Source organism: Danio rerio, chromosome 3, assembly GCF_052040795.2.
Source record: "Danio rerio strain M-AB ecotype USA chromosome 3, GRCz13ab, whole genome shotgun sequence".
NCBI lineage: Eukaryota > Metazoa > Chordata > Actinopteri > Cypriniformes > Danionidae > Danio > Danio rerio.
In genome coordinates this window covers 39,668,255-39,686,846 of record NC_141023.1, presented here as the reverse complement: position 1 = coordinate 39,686,846, position 18,592 = coordinate 39,668,255, and the positions used below count along the sequence as shown (strand labels likewise).

The following is an 18,592-nucleotide window of genomic DNA, read 5'->3' as shown; positions in this document are numbered from 1 at the left end:
TGTATGTTTATGTTTAGCGGGGACTCGTATAAGAAAAAGTCAAAGAAATCAAAGGAACCCAGAGATCCATCAGAAATGGTGAAATTCTCTAAGGTATTGTTTACATTTTTAATCAATATCATGCATAATAATAATAATAATAATAATAATAATAATAATAATAATTATTATTATTATTATTATTATTATTATTATGGTTGTTGTTGTTATTATTATTATTTTTTTCCATTATTGTTATTATCATTATTATAATTTTTATTATTATTAGTAGTAGTATTAGTAGTATGAATTATTGCAGTAGTAGTAGTAGTAATAGTATTTTTGACGGTAATACTAATGATTATAAGCATTATTTAATATACATTTTTTTCTGTTTTTATTTGTATTTATTTTATTTTATTTTTATTTTAAAAAATGTCATTCAATGTAATGCATGGGACATTTGAATATATTATTATTGATGTTATTATTTTTGTTATATTTTTGTTAACAATAATAAGCATCATTTATTATATTTTAAATTTTATTTCATTTTATTTTTTACTTTTATTTATTTTATTTTATTTTTACATTACATTTACATTTATTTTAATTTTAAATTTTAATCAATGTCATACATGGGCTGCTTCTTGATTATTATTATTATTTTTTAAAATATTATTAACTTAAAAAATATATATTTTTCCCTGTTAATATAATTTCTATAATAATAATAATAATAATAATTGTTATTATTATTATTATTTTTTTTATTATTATTATTAGTTATTAATTATTGTATAGTATTGTATTGCTGTTGTTGTTAATGATAATAATAATATGCATTATTTTCACATTATAATTTATTTAATTTATTTTAATTATTTTTTATTTAATTTAGACTTTTTATTTTAAACTTATTAAACTGTATTTAATATATTTTCTATTTTATTTTTTCCTCACAATTATTCTTTTTTATTGAAATTTGTTATTTAAAAGTATGACAGTGGTTATAATACTGTTACGATAACCAGCGATCATTCACTGGAGATCGCTGGTTTCCTCTTTCTTCATGAACCTCACTTCCGCATTCCCCAGGACTACATTTCCATACATGCACTTCTTCCAATCACGCACGCCTGGTCACTCATCTTCCTGATTACATCACCAGCTGAAACCTGTTACAGAGACTGATTACACACAGTATTTAAGCAGCACACACGCTCATTCACATGGCCGAGTCTTGTCTACTGTTTGGTGACATTTCAACGCGTTTCTCCCGATCTTGTTTCTCTGTGTCTGTACCTAGCTTAGTTTCCTAGTTATCCTGTTTAGCCGCCAGCCTTTCGACCTTTTGCCTGTTTACCGACTTCGACTCTGGATTTGCCCGTATATGCCTGTTCATACCTGTTTTGACCATTGCTTGCCTGACCACGAATAAACCTGCATTTGGATCTTACCTTCAGTTGTTTGTATCTCTCCCGAATCACAACAGAAGACTCGGCCACATTATGGATCCAGCAGTGTTTTTGGTCCGTCTACGCCAAGGTAATCAATCCCTCGAGAACCACATCCAGTGTTATTTGGAGATCGCTAACACCACTGATTTACCAGACTGTATGCTCATTGACTTTTTTATTTATGGGCTTAATGAGCCGCTAAAGAGCACACTTTCAAGTGTTCGTTCTCGAGGGACTTTCTCTGAATTTTTGGACTATGCTCTACGCACTGTGGACTCGTCCTTCACCGTAGGTGTGGTGAAGGAAACTCCTAAATATTTTTTGGGGAGGGGCAGTGTACAGCAAGACCAGATAACACCGGGGCTTGCTGCTCATTCCATCACCACACTCCCAGCTCAGAAAATGGCCGCATCTAGTCCTTCAGCTCACAAGATGGCCGACTCCAGTCTTCCAGCTCACAAGATGGCCGACTCCAGTCCTCCAGCTCACAATGTGGTCACAACCAGCCCTCCAGCTCACAATGTGGTAAACGCCAATCTGCCACCAGCTCACAAGATGGTTTCCTGTTCCTTGTCCGTTCCTGCCTTAGTTCCTGTTCTAGTTCCTGAAGTGCCATCAACTGAGCCCCCAGAATGGTCACCACTACCTGAGTTACCAGAGCTGCCAGACCCTCCAGAGCTGCCAGACCCTCCAGTGCTGCCAGACCCTCCAGTGCTGCCAGACCCTCCAGTGCTGCCAGACCCTCCAGTGCTGCCAGACCCTCCAGTGCTGCCAGACCCTCCAGTGCTGCCAGACTCTCCAGTGCTCCCAGACTCTCCAGTGCTGCCAGACCCTCCAGTGCTGCCAGACCCTCCAGTGCTGCCAGACCCTCCAGTGCTGCCAGACCGTCCAATGCTGCCAGACCCTCCAGTGCTGCCAGACCCTCCAGTGCTGCCAGACCCTCCAGTGCTGCCAGACCGTCCAATGCTGCCAGATCCTCCAGCGCAGCCAGTGTCCACGCCGCAGCCAGTGTCCACGCCGCAGCCAGTGTCCACGCCGCAGCCAGAGTCCACGCCGCAGCCAGAGTCCACGCCGCAGCCAGAGTCCACGCCGCAGCCAGAGTCCACGCCGCAGCCAGAGTCCACGCCGCAGCCAGAGTCCACGCCGCAGCCAGAGTCCACGCCGCAGCCAGAGTCCACGCCGCAGCCAGAGTCCACGCCGCAGCCAGAGTCCACGCCGCAGCCAGAGTCCACGCCGCAGCCAGAGTCCACGCCGCAGCCAGAGTCCACGCCGCAGCCAGAGTCCACGCCGCAGCCAGAGTCCACGCCGCAGCCAGAGTCCACGCCGCAGCCAGAGTCCACGCCGCAGCCAGAGTCCACGCCGCAGCCAGAGTCCACGCCGCAGCCAGAGTCCACGCCGCAGCCAGAGTCCACGCCGCAGCCAGCGCCACAGCTGGAGACGCAGCCAGAGTCGACGCTGCCGCCTGAGCTTCCTGAATGGCCGCCGTCTCCTGAGCTTCCTGAATGGCCGCCGCCTCCTGAGCTTCCTGAATGGCCGCCGCCGCCTGAGCTTCCCGAATGGCCGCCGCCTCCTGAGCTTCTTGAATGGTCGCCGCCTGAGTTTCCTGAATAGACGCCGCCCAAGCCTCCTGAATGGCCGCCGCCTCCTGAGCTTCTTGAATGGTCGCCGCCTGAGTTTCCTGAATGGCCGCCGCCCAAGCCTCCTGAATGGCCGCCGCCTCCTGAGCTTCTTGAATGGTCGCCACCTGAGTTTCCTGAATGGCCGCCGCCCAAGCCTCCTGAATGGCCGCCGTCGGCTGAACTTCCTGAATGGCCGCTGCCACCTAAGCTTCCTCAATGGTCTCAGCTCCACGCTCCAGGCCCTCCGCAACTCTACTCTCCGGGTCTTCCGCAGCTCCACGCTCCAGGCCCTCCGCAACTCTACTCTCCGGGTCTTCCGCAGCTCCACGCTCCAGGCCCTCCGCAACTCCACTCTCAGGGTCTTCCGCAGCTCCACGCTCCAGGTCCTCCATTGTCAAACGATCCAGGACCACGACAGCTCTACTCTCCGGGTCTTCCGCAGCTCCACGCTCCAGGCCCTCCGCAGCTCCCTCCTCCGGGTCTTCCGCAACTCCACGCTCCAGGCCCGCCTCAGCTCCACGCCCCAGGTATGCTCCAGCTGCATGGTCCTGGCCCTCCATCCCTCCCCCTGTTCCGCCTCCGCTCCACCTCTCGCCTGAACTGTATTTGGAGCGTCTGGAAGCCGCTCTTTAGAGGGGGGGCTATGTTACGATAACCAGCGATCATTCACTGGAGATCGCTGGTTTCCTCTTTCTTCATGAACCTCACTTCCGCATTCCCCAGGACTACATTTCCATACATGCACTTCTTCCAATCACGCACGCCTGGTCACTCATCTTCCTGATTACATCACCAGCTGAAACCTGTTACAGAGACTGATTACACACAGTATTTAAGCAGCACACACGCTCATTCACATGGCCGAGTCTTGTCTACTGTTTGGTGACATTTCAACGCGTTTCTCCCGATCTTGTTTCTCTGTGTCTGTACCTAGCTTAGTTTCCTAGTTATCCTGTTTAGCCGCCAGCCTTTCGACCTTTTGCCTGTTTACCGACTTCGACTCTGGATTTGCCCGTATATGCCTGTTCATACCTGTTTTGACCATTGCTTGCCTGACCACGAATAAACCTGCATTTGGATCTTACCTTCAGTTGTTTGTATCTATCCCGAATCACAACAAATACACATGATTATATTATTGAATTACAACATTATGCTAATTGCATAGATTAATTATTTATTTTAAATAAGAGAAAGTTTGGGAACTTTCTCAAAACTTTCTTAATTTTTTTATCCACATTCTGCTTGGTTTTTGCTTTGATTTTTTAGTCCCCAATTCAAGAGTCCCTGATTGAGTTCACTGATGAAAACCTAAACAAAGTAGCTGCAGAGATTTTTCTTGGTAAGCAGAATGTAAATATATTAACTAATAAATGAAGTGACATATTTACTATCCAATGTGATTTAAATGACTCTCATCCCTCAGCTATAATGAAGTTTATGGGCGACTACCCTATGAAAGGCCAAGCTGAGCAGGACGTCATCAGCACCATCCTAAGGGTATGCACCTCTTCAAATATTCCAATATGCCTTCCCATCATGAAATATTAAAACCGGGATGTGTGTAATGTCTCCAAAGCAGTGTGATATGAGCTCTGTGTCTGTTTCAGCTGAGTGGCGAGTATGGACTAATGAGGGATGAAGCATACTGCCAAGTGCTCAAGCAGATCACTGGAAACACCAGCTCTAAGACGTATGAGCTGCTTTCTTTTTTACATGTACATTTGAATAGTAAAAAAGGCCGACACAGTGGCTCAGTGGTTAGCACTGTCGCCTCACAGCAAGAAGGTTGCTGGTTTGAGTCCCGGCTAGGTCAGTTGGCATTTCTGTGTGGAGTTTGCTTGTTCTCCCATTGTTGGCATGGGTTTTCTCCAGGTGCTCTGGTTTCCCCCACAGTCCAAAGACATGCGGCAGGTGAATTGAATAAGCTAAATTGTCCGTAGTGTATGTGTGTGAGTGTGTATGGATGTTTTCCAATATTGGGTCGCAGCTGGAAGGGCATCTGCTGTGTAAAACATATGCTGGATAAGTTGGCGGTTCATTCCACTGTGTTGACCCCTGATGAATAACTGGACTAAGCAGAAGGAAAATGAATGAATGAATAAGTAGCAGCAAAAGTCATTTTTTGAGTGTATTTAGTTTGAAATCTGATGTTTGAGAAAATAAAAGGGGTCACAAACTCTTTCACTGTTTTATTTAAATATTTTTACTGAACTTGACCTTAAACTTTCCAAAAATTAATCAAATTATTCCTTAATAATGTACAAATAGAGCGATTTATCTTCATTGTTTGACACTTGTTTTCATATAGGGCTATTTATTTTAAATGAAATTAGGAGGAATATTTTTATCTGCGTGACTTGTCAGACTTGCTGGACATTTTTAACAAATAGAGGTGCCTCGACAAAGTACACCAAACTTAATCATTTTATGGTAGGCCCAAAAAGGTTAAATATATGAAAAATTTTAATACAAAAACTTAACTCATGAGTTTGAATGGAGTCTAATTAAACTAATCAAAGTTTTACCGATTTAAAGGGGTGGTCCACAGTGTAATTTTAAGGCTTGGTTGTGTTTATAAGATGCAAATCAATGTGTGCTCATGCTTCACTTGTAGAAAATCAAGTTATTTTTTCATATATCTTACTATGATTATATACAGCTACTCAGCTAATACGAAAATGACTGTCATATTTCCTAGTTCCTCTAAAAGGCCCACCCACAAGAGGCTCTGACTTGTCAGCTATCTTAACGTGCTGAGATTCATGGATTATCTCCATGTCACCAGGAAAAATGTCACACGCTTCAAGCACAAGCTTTTGCGCTGTGTAAACACTGTTAGTCAGAGTAGCAGTTAGCCGAATCAGTTTGAGCCTGAATCAGACAGAAAGATGAAAAGCACACAGCTGAACCTCACGCCTGCTCTCTAAAATAAAATTTGACAAGTGTCATTCACATATATTTAGAATAAGCATGTGTAAGTAATATGAAATTTCTCATATCTATAGCGAGTTTGTTATTTGTGAATGTAGGAAAGCGCCAGCATAGAGAGACATTGCACATGCTGCTGAGGATGTTGGCTGTTTACAGCGATTTGACGGATAAATATGAATTTGTAGCTAAACTGTTAGTGGTGCCAAACAGCATTTCCTGTTGTTTACATCCTTGTTTATGTCCTTGCTCCCATATACCGTCAACGCTAGAAACGTAATTCTTGTTAACATTTGTAATTTTAACAAATAAAAATACTTACAGGTTGTGGCTCACAATAAAGTTTCGTCGGCTGGAAGAGTTTTTAGCAGCACTGATCTGGGAGAGATTCTAGAAACTGTCCTGTCAAATGCTAGCAATATATATATTTATAATTCTCTGGAACATATTTAAAATTAAATTGTAAACACTTCTCTCTTTGTGTCATGTCCTTTGGAAGCCCAAATATATTCAAAGTGTTTACATATACATTTACATTTAGTCATTTAGCAGACGCTTTTATCCAAAGCGACTTACAAATGAGGACAAGGAAGCAATTTACACAACTATAAGAGCAACAATGAATAAGTGCTGTAGGCAAGTTTCAGGTATGTAAAGAAAGTGTAAGAAGCAAAACATTAGTATTTTCATTTATTTTTTTGTTGTTAGTGGAGGAGTCACTAAATAGTTAGGAGAGACTAAATAGTTGAACATTTGAAGCACATGCTTTTTTTTAATGGTTTTTAGTATACTTGATCAAGTTCACTGAAGCAGTACTAAAATACATATTTTAAAGGGTGTTCATTGTAAATACAAATTTGTTACATTAAGAGGTCACTAACATTTAACTCCAGGTGGAAAATAACTGTTTATAGAATATTCAAAATACCTATTTAGATGCTGTTTATACACATATGAAATAGACTAAACCTTATTAAATACTCACGAGCCACTTGTGACTTTATATCATATTTTCATTATTTTAATTTTTGAACATTTTAAACTTTCTATTTAAAATAAATGTATTTCCAATCTGACATGTAATGGGGAAAGAAGAAAAATTGACGTTGGATTCGAACTGGGTTAATGATCAGTCACGTCAAAACAAAATGCCATGCCCTTTACAAGCTATGCAACTCACAGTGCTATCAATTGCGCTGTTTAGTTATGTTGTCTCTGTCAATCAAACAGTGATGGGTTTTGAACTTTGAGCATAATACATTCAGAGAGGTTGTTTATGTTCACACAGCTGCAATAAACTTCAACTAAAGTTTAAAATACGACATTATAATAAGTTACCCCTTTAAAATAAGCACAGTTTTTGCATAGCTATTATTTTTTAAAGAAAGATATGGATGAAAAATGGATTTCCATTTATTAAAATTGACACTTGTAAAATTAAGCCTGAGGTATTTTAAATGATTTTACGATTTTCTTTTTGCTGTAATTTGTTGAACTCTGATTGAGACAGTTGCATCATAGGACAGTTTTGAGATTTGGCTCAAAAATGGAAAAAATAAAAAATAATAATAATAATAATAAAAATTATAATAATACAGCAGTTTTCATAACAATATGTCCCTGGAAGACAAAGGCATGTTAAGTTTTAAATGATGACGACACTAATTCTATTAATTCTTCTCATGTGTGACAGTGAAAATGCAACGTCACGTCAACAATTCATTTGCATTTACTCATTTAGCAGACACTTCCTATTCCTATGTTGAAAGAGAAAATCATGGCGGATTGTTGTTAATTTGCCAGTGATTGCTGATTGTTGGTGTGTTTGACAGGGAGAGTTGTCAGAGAGGCTGGAGGCTGCTGTACATCTTCACTGCATACTATAAATGTTCAGAAGTGCTCAAACCGTACCTGCTCAAGTACCTTCAAGATGTCTGTGCAAGTCCAGGAGTGCACTTTCAAGGTAAACACACTTTTTTAGCTTCAGCCACACAGATCAAACTGATGAAATGTTAACTGACTGTATAATGATAAAGATCTGATGTGTTGGCAGGTATAGCCAAGGCTTGTGAGCAGAACCTAAGGAAGACGTTCCAGTATGGCGGACGCATTGAGCATCCTAATGGGATGGAATTGAAAGCTATGCTGGTAAGTTTAATATTATTATAATAATTTGGGGGTAAAAAGTAGAACATTTTTGTCCATACTATAAAAATGCATGATGCACGACTGTTCATGCACACTGGGCATTTGCATATTTCATCATTCTGTTCTAATATTTATTCACATTTATTGGTAACACTTTATTTTGATGCTCCATTTGAGTATTAGTAGACTGTCTGCTTAATATCTGTTGATACAGACATTCAACTAACCCCAACCTAACAGTCTACTAATAATCTAATGAGAATTAGCTTGCATGTAGATGCAATGTAACTTAAATTCAACAAACGGACCATAAAAATAAAGTGTAACTGAAGTAAAGTGTATTTGGTGCTAAAATAGTAACATGAAAGAGATTGTCAGTTTATGAAGTGATTTCTTCCGAAAAATTGAGGAACATCAAAACTGTTACATTTGTATTTTGGGATAAAACTTTGTATTTAAAAAAAAATTGCTGATGATTTCTGCTGCACCGCTACAATTTTTTTTGTCACATTTCACCAATCTGTGCATAATCATGCATAATGTGTTGTTTTTCAGGCTGGAAGGAGCTCCAAACGGCAGTTGTTTCTTCTTCCTGGTGGAATTGAGCGCCACCTAAAGATCAAAACCTGCTCAGTAAGTTGTCTCTATCATATTTATTGCAGCGTGACTTTTCATAGTTTTCATTTAAAAGGAAAGATTCCATTCTGGGGAGTCACTGTGGCTCAGGGGTTAGCACTGTTGCCTCACAGAAAGAAGGTTGCTTATTCGAGTCCTAGCTGGTCCAGCTGGCATTTCTTTGTGGAGTTTGCATGTTCTCCCCATGTTCACGTGGGTTTCCTCCGGGTGCTCCGGTTATTCCCACAAGTCCAAAGAAATGCGTTAGGTGAATTAAATAAGCTAAATTAATGTGTATGGGGTTTTCCGAGTAATGGGTTGCGCCTGGAAGGGCATCCGCTGTGTAACATATGCTGGATAAGTTGGCGGTTCATTCCGCCGTGGCTACCCCAGATTAATAAAGGGACCAAGCTGAAAAGAAAATGAATGAATGAATGATTTAATTCTGGGGTGGCAGGGTGGCTCAGTGGTTAGCTCTGTTGCCTCACAGCAAGAAGATCGCTGGTTCGAGTCCTGGCTGGGCCAGTTGGCATTTCTGTGTGGAGTTTGTATGTTCTCCCCATGTTCATGTGGGTTTCCTGCGGGTGCACTGGTTTTCCCCACAAGTCCAAATACATGCAGGAAAGGTGATTTTTAATAAACTACACTGGCCGTAGAGTATGAGTGTGTGAGTGAATGAGTTTGTATGAGTGTTTCCCTGTATTGGGTTGCGCCTGGAAGGGCAAACACTGTGCAAAACATATGTTGGAATAGTTGGAGGTTCATTACGCTTTGGTGACCCCTGAAATAAAGACTAAGCTGAAGGAAAATTAATGAATGAATGATTAAATTTTGATGCACTTTGTGTTTCTTTCAAGGTGGCTCTGGATGCCATTGAAGAGCTGTGCTATGAAATGGGTCTGCATAAACTTGAGGCTTTGGATGAATATGCTGTTTTTGTGGTCACAAATAGAGGTGAGATCATTTATTTATATATTGAGTTTTGTACAAAGTTTAAGTTGTTTAATTTTCCCTCAATTACTATTGACAGTGATTATGGATAAGGGGTAGAATAGTTAGAAATAGTTTTAAGTATAACCTTTTATTAGAGCCAAAAATATAACTGTACAATAAAGCATTAAAAAGTGACAGCCTTTTATGTGTCAATGGTAAAAAGGGTCATTTGGAGTGGCCTTTTTTTGGGAAGCGCCTAGACATTCATTTGAATAAACATGTATAAAGCACAATTTTTCTAAGAGACTGTTATCAAAATAGAACATTTGGCTTGGTAAGGCTTCAAGCTTTGATCCAATTGTCTTTTCAAACTAATACCTCTTAATTATAGTCTTCTGCAGGCACTAGTTTAGATTAGTTACATTTTAGGCACACTTTTATTTTTATTTTTTCAATGTCTTAAGTTTAATTACTCAATACCAATATCATTTACAGGGATTCTGACTATAAAGGAATAAACCTCAGTTTGTCATCTTTCAAAAGAGACCAAAATCATTCATATCCTAAAATGGTTAAAAAAAAATGAAAAAAATGAGCATGCTTTTTTTTAAGCATTTAAGCAAATTTTACATGAATGCTAAGAGGTTAAAATGATCTTAAGTTGTCAATACTGTAGTTTAGTTATTTTAAACTTAAAATATACAAACAATACAATAATCAAAATCTCTGATTGCTCTTTCTCCAGGACAGAACGTCCGCCCTTTGAACAAAAGGGAGTACATCTTGGACATCACTACTGAGGCTGAACACGTTGACAGCAACTACAGCCTGTGGTTTCGAAGAGTGATCTGGACGCAGCCACTAAAGTTTGACAACGAGCTCGGAGTCACTATGCATTACAATCAGGTGCATCAGCCAGACTCATTCAATTTCCCAGACATTCCTTTCATGTTTTGTGCAAAAGATCTGAGGCATTTGTTCTTGTTTTGATCTAAGTTTTTCCTGTTCTAATCTGATCATCATTCACATTTTGCAGGTGTACCCTGACTACTTGAAAGGGCTGCTTACTGTTCTCCCGCAGGGTAAGGCCAGCGAGCAGCAGCTTCAGCAAGTGGCAAAACTGGCAGCTCTGCAACACCGTGCCAAGGACTCGCTCTACCTGCCCACCATGTAATCTCATTAATCTTACTGCAAAATTAGCAACCAGAGGAAGAAATTAAATCTTAATTATTCCTCAAAAGCCTAAAAGTTTCATATTTACTCCGATTAAACAAATGACACTGGGTGGTTACTTTGAAATTTAGTCATTATATATTGTATAAAGGGGCAGTGCACCAAAAAAAAAAAAGGAAATCGCCCTATGATTTATGCAACCTCAAGCCATCCTAGATGACTTTTTATCTTACAGACAGTCTAAGTGTTATTTAAAAATGCCCTGGCTCTTCCAAATTTTATAATGGCAGTAAATGGGAGATGAAGTGATGGCATTTGCTAAATGTCTGTTAACAGTTTCACTCTCCAGAACAGAAGGTGGCAGTAATACACCTATAAGTAGAATTTGCAAAACAAGCAAGAGAAGAAATCAATCTTATGAGAATGATTTGTTTGAACTGTCCTTTTTTGTTGATCATCATTTACTCATACTTGACATGTTTTAATCCACTTTTAGCAGAATAAAATAGATTTAGAAAATTATAGAAAACTGGTGGACATCCAAAAGAAGGAGAAACAAACACTGGGGTTGTCAGTGGATAGAGCTTTCCAATATTCTTTCCAACTGTCCAATATCCTTTAGTAGACTTTGCTATTCTGGGTACTACCAGAAGCCCTGAGATTTGGATCTTAAAGAGCGGGTTGGATTGTAGCGAGACAGAAGGTTGGTTAGATAAACAGGAGCTAGATTATTTAAAGCTTTATATGTAAGAAGCAGGAAATGTTAGCAAGAAATGAATGTTTTTCAAATTTCAGGATTGATTGTCACCAAAGTCACTTTTGTTAACCCTATTATAAAGTATATACGAGACAATATACCATATAGAGTTGTCTATTTAAGACCATAGTTTGAAATAGACCCATTTGTTTGCATGACACAATGACATTCTGGACATTACATTAATTTATTTCATGTGTGATTGAAAAGCCTCTTATGAAGGTGCATAAACATTACATTATTTTGATTTCCACATAAAGGCTACGTCTAATCTGAAAAATCAGGCAATCTAGGAAAGAATATGTTTGTTAATTGCAGGAAATTGCAGAAAATCAATTCTGGGGATCATTATTAGGTTTGAAGGAGAAATTAGTCACCGTGGTGTTGAAAAACGTTTAGATGTTGAAAACACTTGTATTAATTGTAATTGTTCAGTTGGCACCTGATGGAAAACAGCACCTGGCTGCAAGCCCCGGCAATCATTTACATGTGAATACCTTTTCTATAAGCTAAGCGTCTCTTGTTCTCTGCCATCAGCCATGAGGTTCAGGAGTATATTCCCACCCAGCTCTCCGGTCTCCAGCGGGCTCAGCAGTGGTTAAACATGGCGACCCAACATATGCAGCAGGTGCAGCCCCTCAGTCCCCATCAGGCCAAAGCACAGTTTCTGGGTGAGGTGTTGACTCAGGAGAACAGTCAGCGTGTAGGCGCACAGTCATTTATTCACAAGGCTGATTGTTGTGCTTGTGTTTCTGTGTCAGGACTCGTGAGTGCTTTTCCTATGTTTGGCTCATCATTTTTCTACATACTGAGCAGCAGCAACAGTGCTGTCGACACCCCCTGTGTACTGGCTGTCAATCAAAACGGTTTGAACTTTTTGAGCAAAGAGACTCATGTAAGTGTAATCACATTGGCTTTTGGATAAAATAAGGATTATTTGGTTGGAAGTCGTTTAAAGCTCGAGCTACAAATGAATATTCTGTCATGATCTGAAAAACTAAAAAAATAAATAAATAGAATTTAAAATTTCCTTATGCATCTAAACAGCTGCATGACATTTCTCAGTAGTGAGGCTATAATGGTAATGGGTCTTGACCATTTCAATTGTGGAATAATGAAAATTGTGGAATAAAGAAAACATATTTACTGAAACTACAGGCATGATGTATAGAATCAAACTGAAGAACTATAGTTGCTAATGATGTATCTTCCCAGTAGGCACTGGACGTCAGATTGATGTTGTACCCCAACAACATGGGGAGGTTGCATTTTATTTGGAAATGAAAATCGGGTCAACATCAGAACTGTACTTTCAGACTGACGTCAATGTCCAATATCCAACCTAAAATCAACTAAATAGCAACATCTAATGATGTTACAGCTTGAGGTTGTGTGGACATTACCAATATTACATCTATCAGACTTTGGATTTTGGTTGCCATACCAGATAAATAAATGTCAATATTTGACGTCAATATGACATAGGTTTGTTGTTGACTCGACATCGGATTTCGGTCACTTTCTAACACAACCTAAAATCAACTAAATATCAACATCTAATAATGTTACAGCTTGACAATTTGAGGACGCTACCAATATAACGTCGATCAGACTTTAGATTTTGGTTGCTATACCTGACAAATACATGTCAGTGTTTGACATCAATATAACGTTGGTTTAAGATGTTGGCTCGACGTTGGATTTTGGTCACTTTTCAATATAAAATAAAATCAACCAAATATCAACATCTAAATGTTGTTACAGCTTGACGTTGTATGGATGTTACCACTATGACATATGTCAGACATTGAATTTTGGTTGCCATACCTGACAAATAAATATCAGTAGTTGACGTCAATATAAAGTTGGTTTAAGTTGTTGGCTCGACGTTGGATTTTGGTCTTTTTCCAACACAACCTAAAATCAACAAAAAATTAACATCTATTTATGTTACACCTTGACGTTGTGTGCATGTTACCACTATGACATCTATAAGATGTTGGATTTTGGTCACTTTCCAACACCACCTAAAATCAACAAAACATCAACTTCTAATTATGTTACACCTTGACGTTGTGTACATGTTATCACTATGACATCTATCAGATGTTGGATTTTGGTCACTTTGCAACACAACCTAAAATCAACAAAATATCAACATCATTTCACATTGTTATTGGACATAAAAATAACGTCTTCTTTAGATGCTGACATTAACTTTTGGCCACCTGACGTCTCGACCAAAATCTAACCTAATATTAACATCTTATGTCATTGTGTGCCTGCTGGGTTTACACATTTCAGAGATGCGTCTTGCAATAACCAACTGCACAAAGTAAGAAATCACAAACAAAAGTTATGACTTCCAGATCCAGATTTTGTTGGAAAAAAACAGCAAACAATTATACAAAAAACAAAAATCTATCCAAATACTTTATAAGGAAATGAATACCAAATTATGGCTTGTGACATCTGACTACTCTAATATATATATATTTTCTCCCCAAAAAATGTCTTATAGTCATGTATAGACTTAACAGCTGTTTTCAATGTTCCTCAGGAGCCAATGGTGAAGTTCCCTCTGAAGGAGGTCCAGTCCACTCGTACACAGAGGCCCACAGCTGGCTCCAGTTACCCCTATGTGGAGATAATGCTGGGTGACCTAATGTCTCAACGCATTACCCAGTTACAGCTGGAACAGGTATGGACAATGTACCATTCCAAATCACAAGTAACCTGATTAAGCCATATCTAGTTATTTTAATGACCTTTCAAGGTGTGTTGTTAGGGTATGTTTGCACAGTGATGTGCTAAAAGTTGAAAGGTTTTATTGTGTACAGATGAAAACATTGTCACAGGGATATACAAAATTTACAAATAAAGGTCTATAAAGCATGCCACTCCAGTAGTTGGAGATCTCACTTCATAATGAAGCACTTTGCACTTTGGTTGCCAAGTACTCATGCATTACATTGAACGTAAAACAAGTGTGTTTTTGTAGTTTACATGGAGATTATAATAGTATTGGCTGCATCCAAAAACTGTCAAATGCTGCATTTGGAGGCAGTGTTACAAAGTGGGAAGGCATCAAGGCACATCCAAATCCTAATTCTGCTTGACTTCTAGACTCCTAAGATGTCTTCTTTAAATTTTAAAGGGCACCTATGGTGAAAAATCTTCTTTTCAAGGTGTTTGGACAGAAATATGTGTAGGTATAGTGTATAGGCGATCATATTGGGGTGGTATAAACACACACAGTCTTTTTTTTTCAATTTAACAACATAAAAAAAATGGACCAATGGGATCGGTTTTCAGACCGAACGCAACTTGACGTAGGAGTGCGGTTCCCCCGCCCACCGAATTGATTGACAGCTGCGTAACATGTCCAGGTAGTCACGTGTATAATTAGATCAACAAGAGAAGATGAGCACAATGCAACCGGGAATAAAAGGTCTGTTCAGTTCGCTAGGATCATCAGTCGTCATTAAATGTGATCAAGAGTGAGTTTTACAAGTTCAAAATGTTTTAAAACAGTGCACGTGTGTGATGAATTACAGCGATTTACTTCAGAATTACTTCATCAGCACAGCCGCGTGTCAAAACAATTATAAAAGAAGACGCTTCAATCCCGTTTTGTGGACGTTAAATTAGGTTTATTTTGTACATTGACATAACAGATACCCAAACAGCAGTGGAGATTAGCATGTATCCTGTCACATATGCGTGCAAAAAGAGTGCAAAGCTAAACGCGCTGTCTGTATGTATGTACTTATCGTGTCCGTACTGGCTATGTGTGTTTGTGTGTGTGTGCGCGTGAACTTTTAAAGACATTGTCGTTGTAACTTAACACAGCAAATGCATCAAATAATCATGGGTAAAGTTTTTACTGTAGTATTTCTCACAAATGTGTGAGATCTGCTTGCTTTATGTCTGTTTGTTGTCTGACGCAGCCGAGGGAGGAGATTAAGGCACGCGGAAAGGCAAGTAAAACGGTGGGCGGAGATGACTAGCCTTAAAGGCGCAGAACAGCAAAACTGCCACCTAGTGCAAAAATGTATAAAACAGAATTTTAAAAAAGGTATAATAAAAAATCTGCTGAATGTTTTAAGCTGAAACTTTACAGAAACATTCTGGAGACACAAATGATTCATAATAAATCTGAAAAAAGAGGTAACCTAGGCGCCCTTTAAAAACAGCACAAATGTGACCTTCATTGCCTGTGATATCCCACAATCCTGTGCGTTACATTTCTGACTGTTGAGACAAAAATTAAAGATGGCATCTCGAAGCACTTAACCTAAGAGTCAATTTTTTGTGTAAATGTATTTTTTTGACCAAGGCTCGCTAATTCATAGCGAGAAGTTAGTAAGCAAATGACCCCTAGTGATCATCAAAGCTCTCTGTACATGATTATATGCTGTGTGAAATAAATTTGAGGGGTGCCTGGACTGCCTTCAGGCACAAATGCTGCTTCTAAATTCATGTCTGGTAGGGATGCAAGGCAACAAGTTAGCAGCCTAAGCTTTTGTTCTCACAAAAATGTGCAATTTTTAAAAAAATGTGCAATTTCAAAGTTTTCAAGCCACCTACTGTAAATGCTGCTGCCTTATAAATGAGCATCCAAAACCCATTTTACCCATTGATATGATACTTAAATTCATGTTTACAACATTTCTGTTTGGGCTTGCATAATTCGACATGATTGTCATGCAATTTTTCATTAATTCTGGTTCTAGTAAACCTGTGCTTTTAGACAGAGGAGCATTTACTTCACAGTGTAGTAGTTCACAGACAAGCTAAATTGAATATACTGGGGTAAAATAAATGCTCATAATATAAAGCCATGGCGGGGAAAAATGTAATTTAATGCAGTGCTTCTTGTACAATCTGAGACCCACTTTATATTGGATATCACTCAGCCAGTGAGGATCGCAGATTTTTAAAGAAAACTGATCTTAAACATGCCGATGTTTGCATTGGCATACAATTCACCAGAAGCGCTTAACCCAGGTTATCAGCCAATCAGAATTAAGAAATATGTTTGCTGTTTATGTTCAGTTTAGAGTTACAGTGAGGTTTATCCACTTCTACAAGATTGTAATCCAACTATTATTCCCCTCTGATTTTAGGAAATATGTACAGTTTTAGTTGGGTTTAGGGGTTAGGAATAGGCATGGATTACATTTTCAAACAAAAATGATGTTCGAGGATCAAAATACATGTTAATCCAGAATCAAATTGTACTTGGCTAAATCATGATATGCTACTTAAAACCTTCAGTCAAGAGTTTGCAATAAATCCTTCTGTGAGATGATTCTGCAGTCAGGTGTTGATTAGTCATGCTGAATCAAGGAAAGTAGTTCTGTTTATTACGTAACACTATGGGGATTTCCTGGGTTTCTTCTACACTGGTGTTTGAAATTTTCACAAGAGAGCGCCCTCTGGCCTTTAGAGTAAATTTACTGCTGATCACACAACCGTGATTCCCTGACAAGACTTGCATGACAATTTGCAGCTTTGCTTATCCGCATTTGCAATTTAATTTCAATTAATCGGCCAGCCCTAATTTCTATGTATGCTGCAACGTGATTATGACATCACACACTGCCACAGCTCTAAAAAAAAACACAGTTCAACATCCAAAATGTAAAAATATGCAGTTTACTCTACCTTGTTGCTTTGCCTTTGATTGCACAGAGTCTGGAGCTGTGTCGTGTGGTGGCCATGCACATGGAGAACCTGCTGTCGGTGCGAGAGAAGAGACTTACTCTGCCGCCCAGTGAAATCACCCTCCTCTAGCACCGCTGCCTCACACATGTTTTTTATTATTACTTTATGACAATAATTGCAATCAGACAATATTACACTCCCAGAAGTCCACCTTTCATTATTGGTAGTGCAATGTGTCTGTTTGCAGTTTCAAACCAGGTTCAAGAATTAGCTTGTTATTTACAATACTTTGCATGCATTCCATTAGGTTGAACATATGGGCCCATAATTGAAAACAGCTCATTACTACCTCTGGTTCTGGACACACGATCAACAAGAGTTTATTTTTTACTATAAGAGAGAGAAAGAGGAAACAATTTTAGCCACTGATTTTTAAGCTCAGATTTGCACTACTTGAGATGATCATGTTTTAAATATTTATATATTGTTTGCATTTTTGTTAAGTTCTCTATGTGGACAGAAATGCAATACATGTACCATGAATGTAGATTTAATATTCAAATAAAAAATAATTCACAGCTGTAATGTGTTACTTCTAAATTATAAGAATTCTTTCTTTTTAAATTACAATTAATGCACATGGGCCACAATTTAAACAACATTAAATATGTTTTTATAAATGCTTAAAAAATACATCTGGGAATAATGTAATGTCAAAAGTTTTTTTGGATAAAATTTATTAATCATTTCAAACCCCTTTATATGATACATCATGTCATATTAAAGTATATGTGTAAATTATTAAACATAAGCGGATCAAAGTATTATACACTGTAAAACCCAATGAGTTAAGGTAACTTAAACCATTTGAGGAAATCGATTGCAACAAACCATTTATGTTCAAAAACTAATCCTAATGAGTATTGTGAACTTAATCCATTTGAGTAAACGAATCATTTTGAGCAAAGTAAAACCCAATAAATGAAGAGAACTTAAACCAATTGCAAACTTAATCCATTTAAGTTGAAGTAATGAGGTATTTAATTACCTTCCACACATAGCTTAAAACTCTTTTAGAATTAACTTTCAGTAATTTTTGAGTTAACTACACTCATTTCATTTTGATAAAGTTGACTGTTGGGCTTTACAGTGCACACACACACACACACACACACACACGCACACACACACACACTGTATATAGTATTGTGTATTATTTTAAGTAAATATTTGATTAAATATACTGTATTTTTGCTCTTTTATGAAATAAAACCCTCAATAGAGAAATTAAGTTAAATAATAAATTA

The 18,592-nt window shown here is 38.6% G+C and overlaps 2 protein-coding genes and 1 long non-coding RNA gene across 8 annotated transcripts in view; 2 read left to right on the top strand and 1 right to left on the bottom strand.

Annotated features, from left to right (window-relative positions):
* The window catches only part of myo15aa (myosin XVAa), a 99,307-nt gene extending 81,437 nt beyond the window's left edge, over nt 1-17,870 (top strand). For all 6 annotated transcript variants that reach the window (XM_087244873.1, XM_087244874.1, XM_087244872.1 and 3 more), the window contains 14 exons: nt 18-93; nt 4,328-4,400; nt 4,485-4,558; nt 4,669-4,751; nt 7,822-7,952; nt 8,043-8,137; nt 8,693-8,770; nt 9,610-9,706; nt 10,431-10,591; nt 10,722-10,855; nt 12,153-12,286; nt 12,377-12,510; nt 14,176-14,316; nt 17,313-17,870. In XM_087244873.1, coding sequence (XP_087100999.1) covers nt 18-93; nt 4,328-4,400; nt 4,485-4,558; nt 4,669-4,751; nt 7,822-7,952; nt 8,043-8,137; nt 8,693-8,770; nt 9,610-9,706; nt 10,431-10,591; nt 10,722-10,855; nt 12,153-12,286; nt 12,377-12,510; nt 14,176-14,316; nt 17,313-17,414 — 1,513 coding nt within the window. In that variant the 3' untranslated portion in view covers nt 17,415-17,870. The remainder of the gene's footprint in view (nt 1-17; nt 94-4,327; nt 4,401-4,484; nt 4,559-4,668; nt 4,752-7,821; nt 7,953-8,042; nt 8,138-8,692; nt 8,771-9,609; nt 9,707-10,430; nt 10,592-10,721; nt 10,856-12,152; nt 12,287-12,376; nt 12,511-14,175; nt 14,317-17,312) is intronic.
* Nucleotides 1,002-4,142, top strand: LOC147845973 (uncharacterized). The gene is made up of 2 exons (XM_087245004.1): nt 1,002-2,701; nt 2,883-4,142. The coding sequence occupies exons 1-2, from the start codon at nt 1,491-1,493 to the stop codon at nt 3,655-3,657; spliced, it is 1,986 nt and encodes a 661-aa protein (XP_087101130.1). The 5' UTR covers nt 1,002-1,490; the 3' UTR covers nt 3,658-4,142.
* LOC147845972 (uncharacterized) lies at nt 13,740-17,844 on the bottom strand. Its single transcript, XR_015481120.1, has 2 exons — nt 15,203-17,844; nt 13,740-14,874 (listed from the first exon to the last, which is right to left on the bottom strand). It is a non-coding gene; the product is annotated as an uncharacterized LOC147845972 (long non-coding RNA).
* Nucleotides 17,871-18,592: the final 722 nt, after the last annotated feature.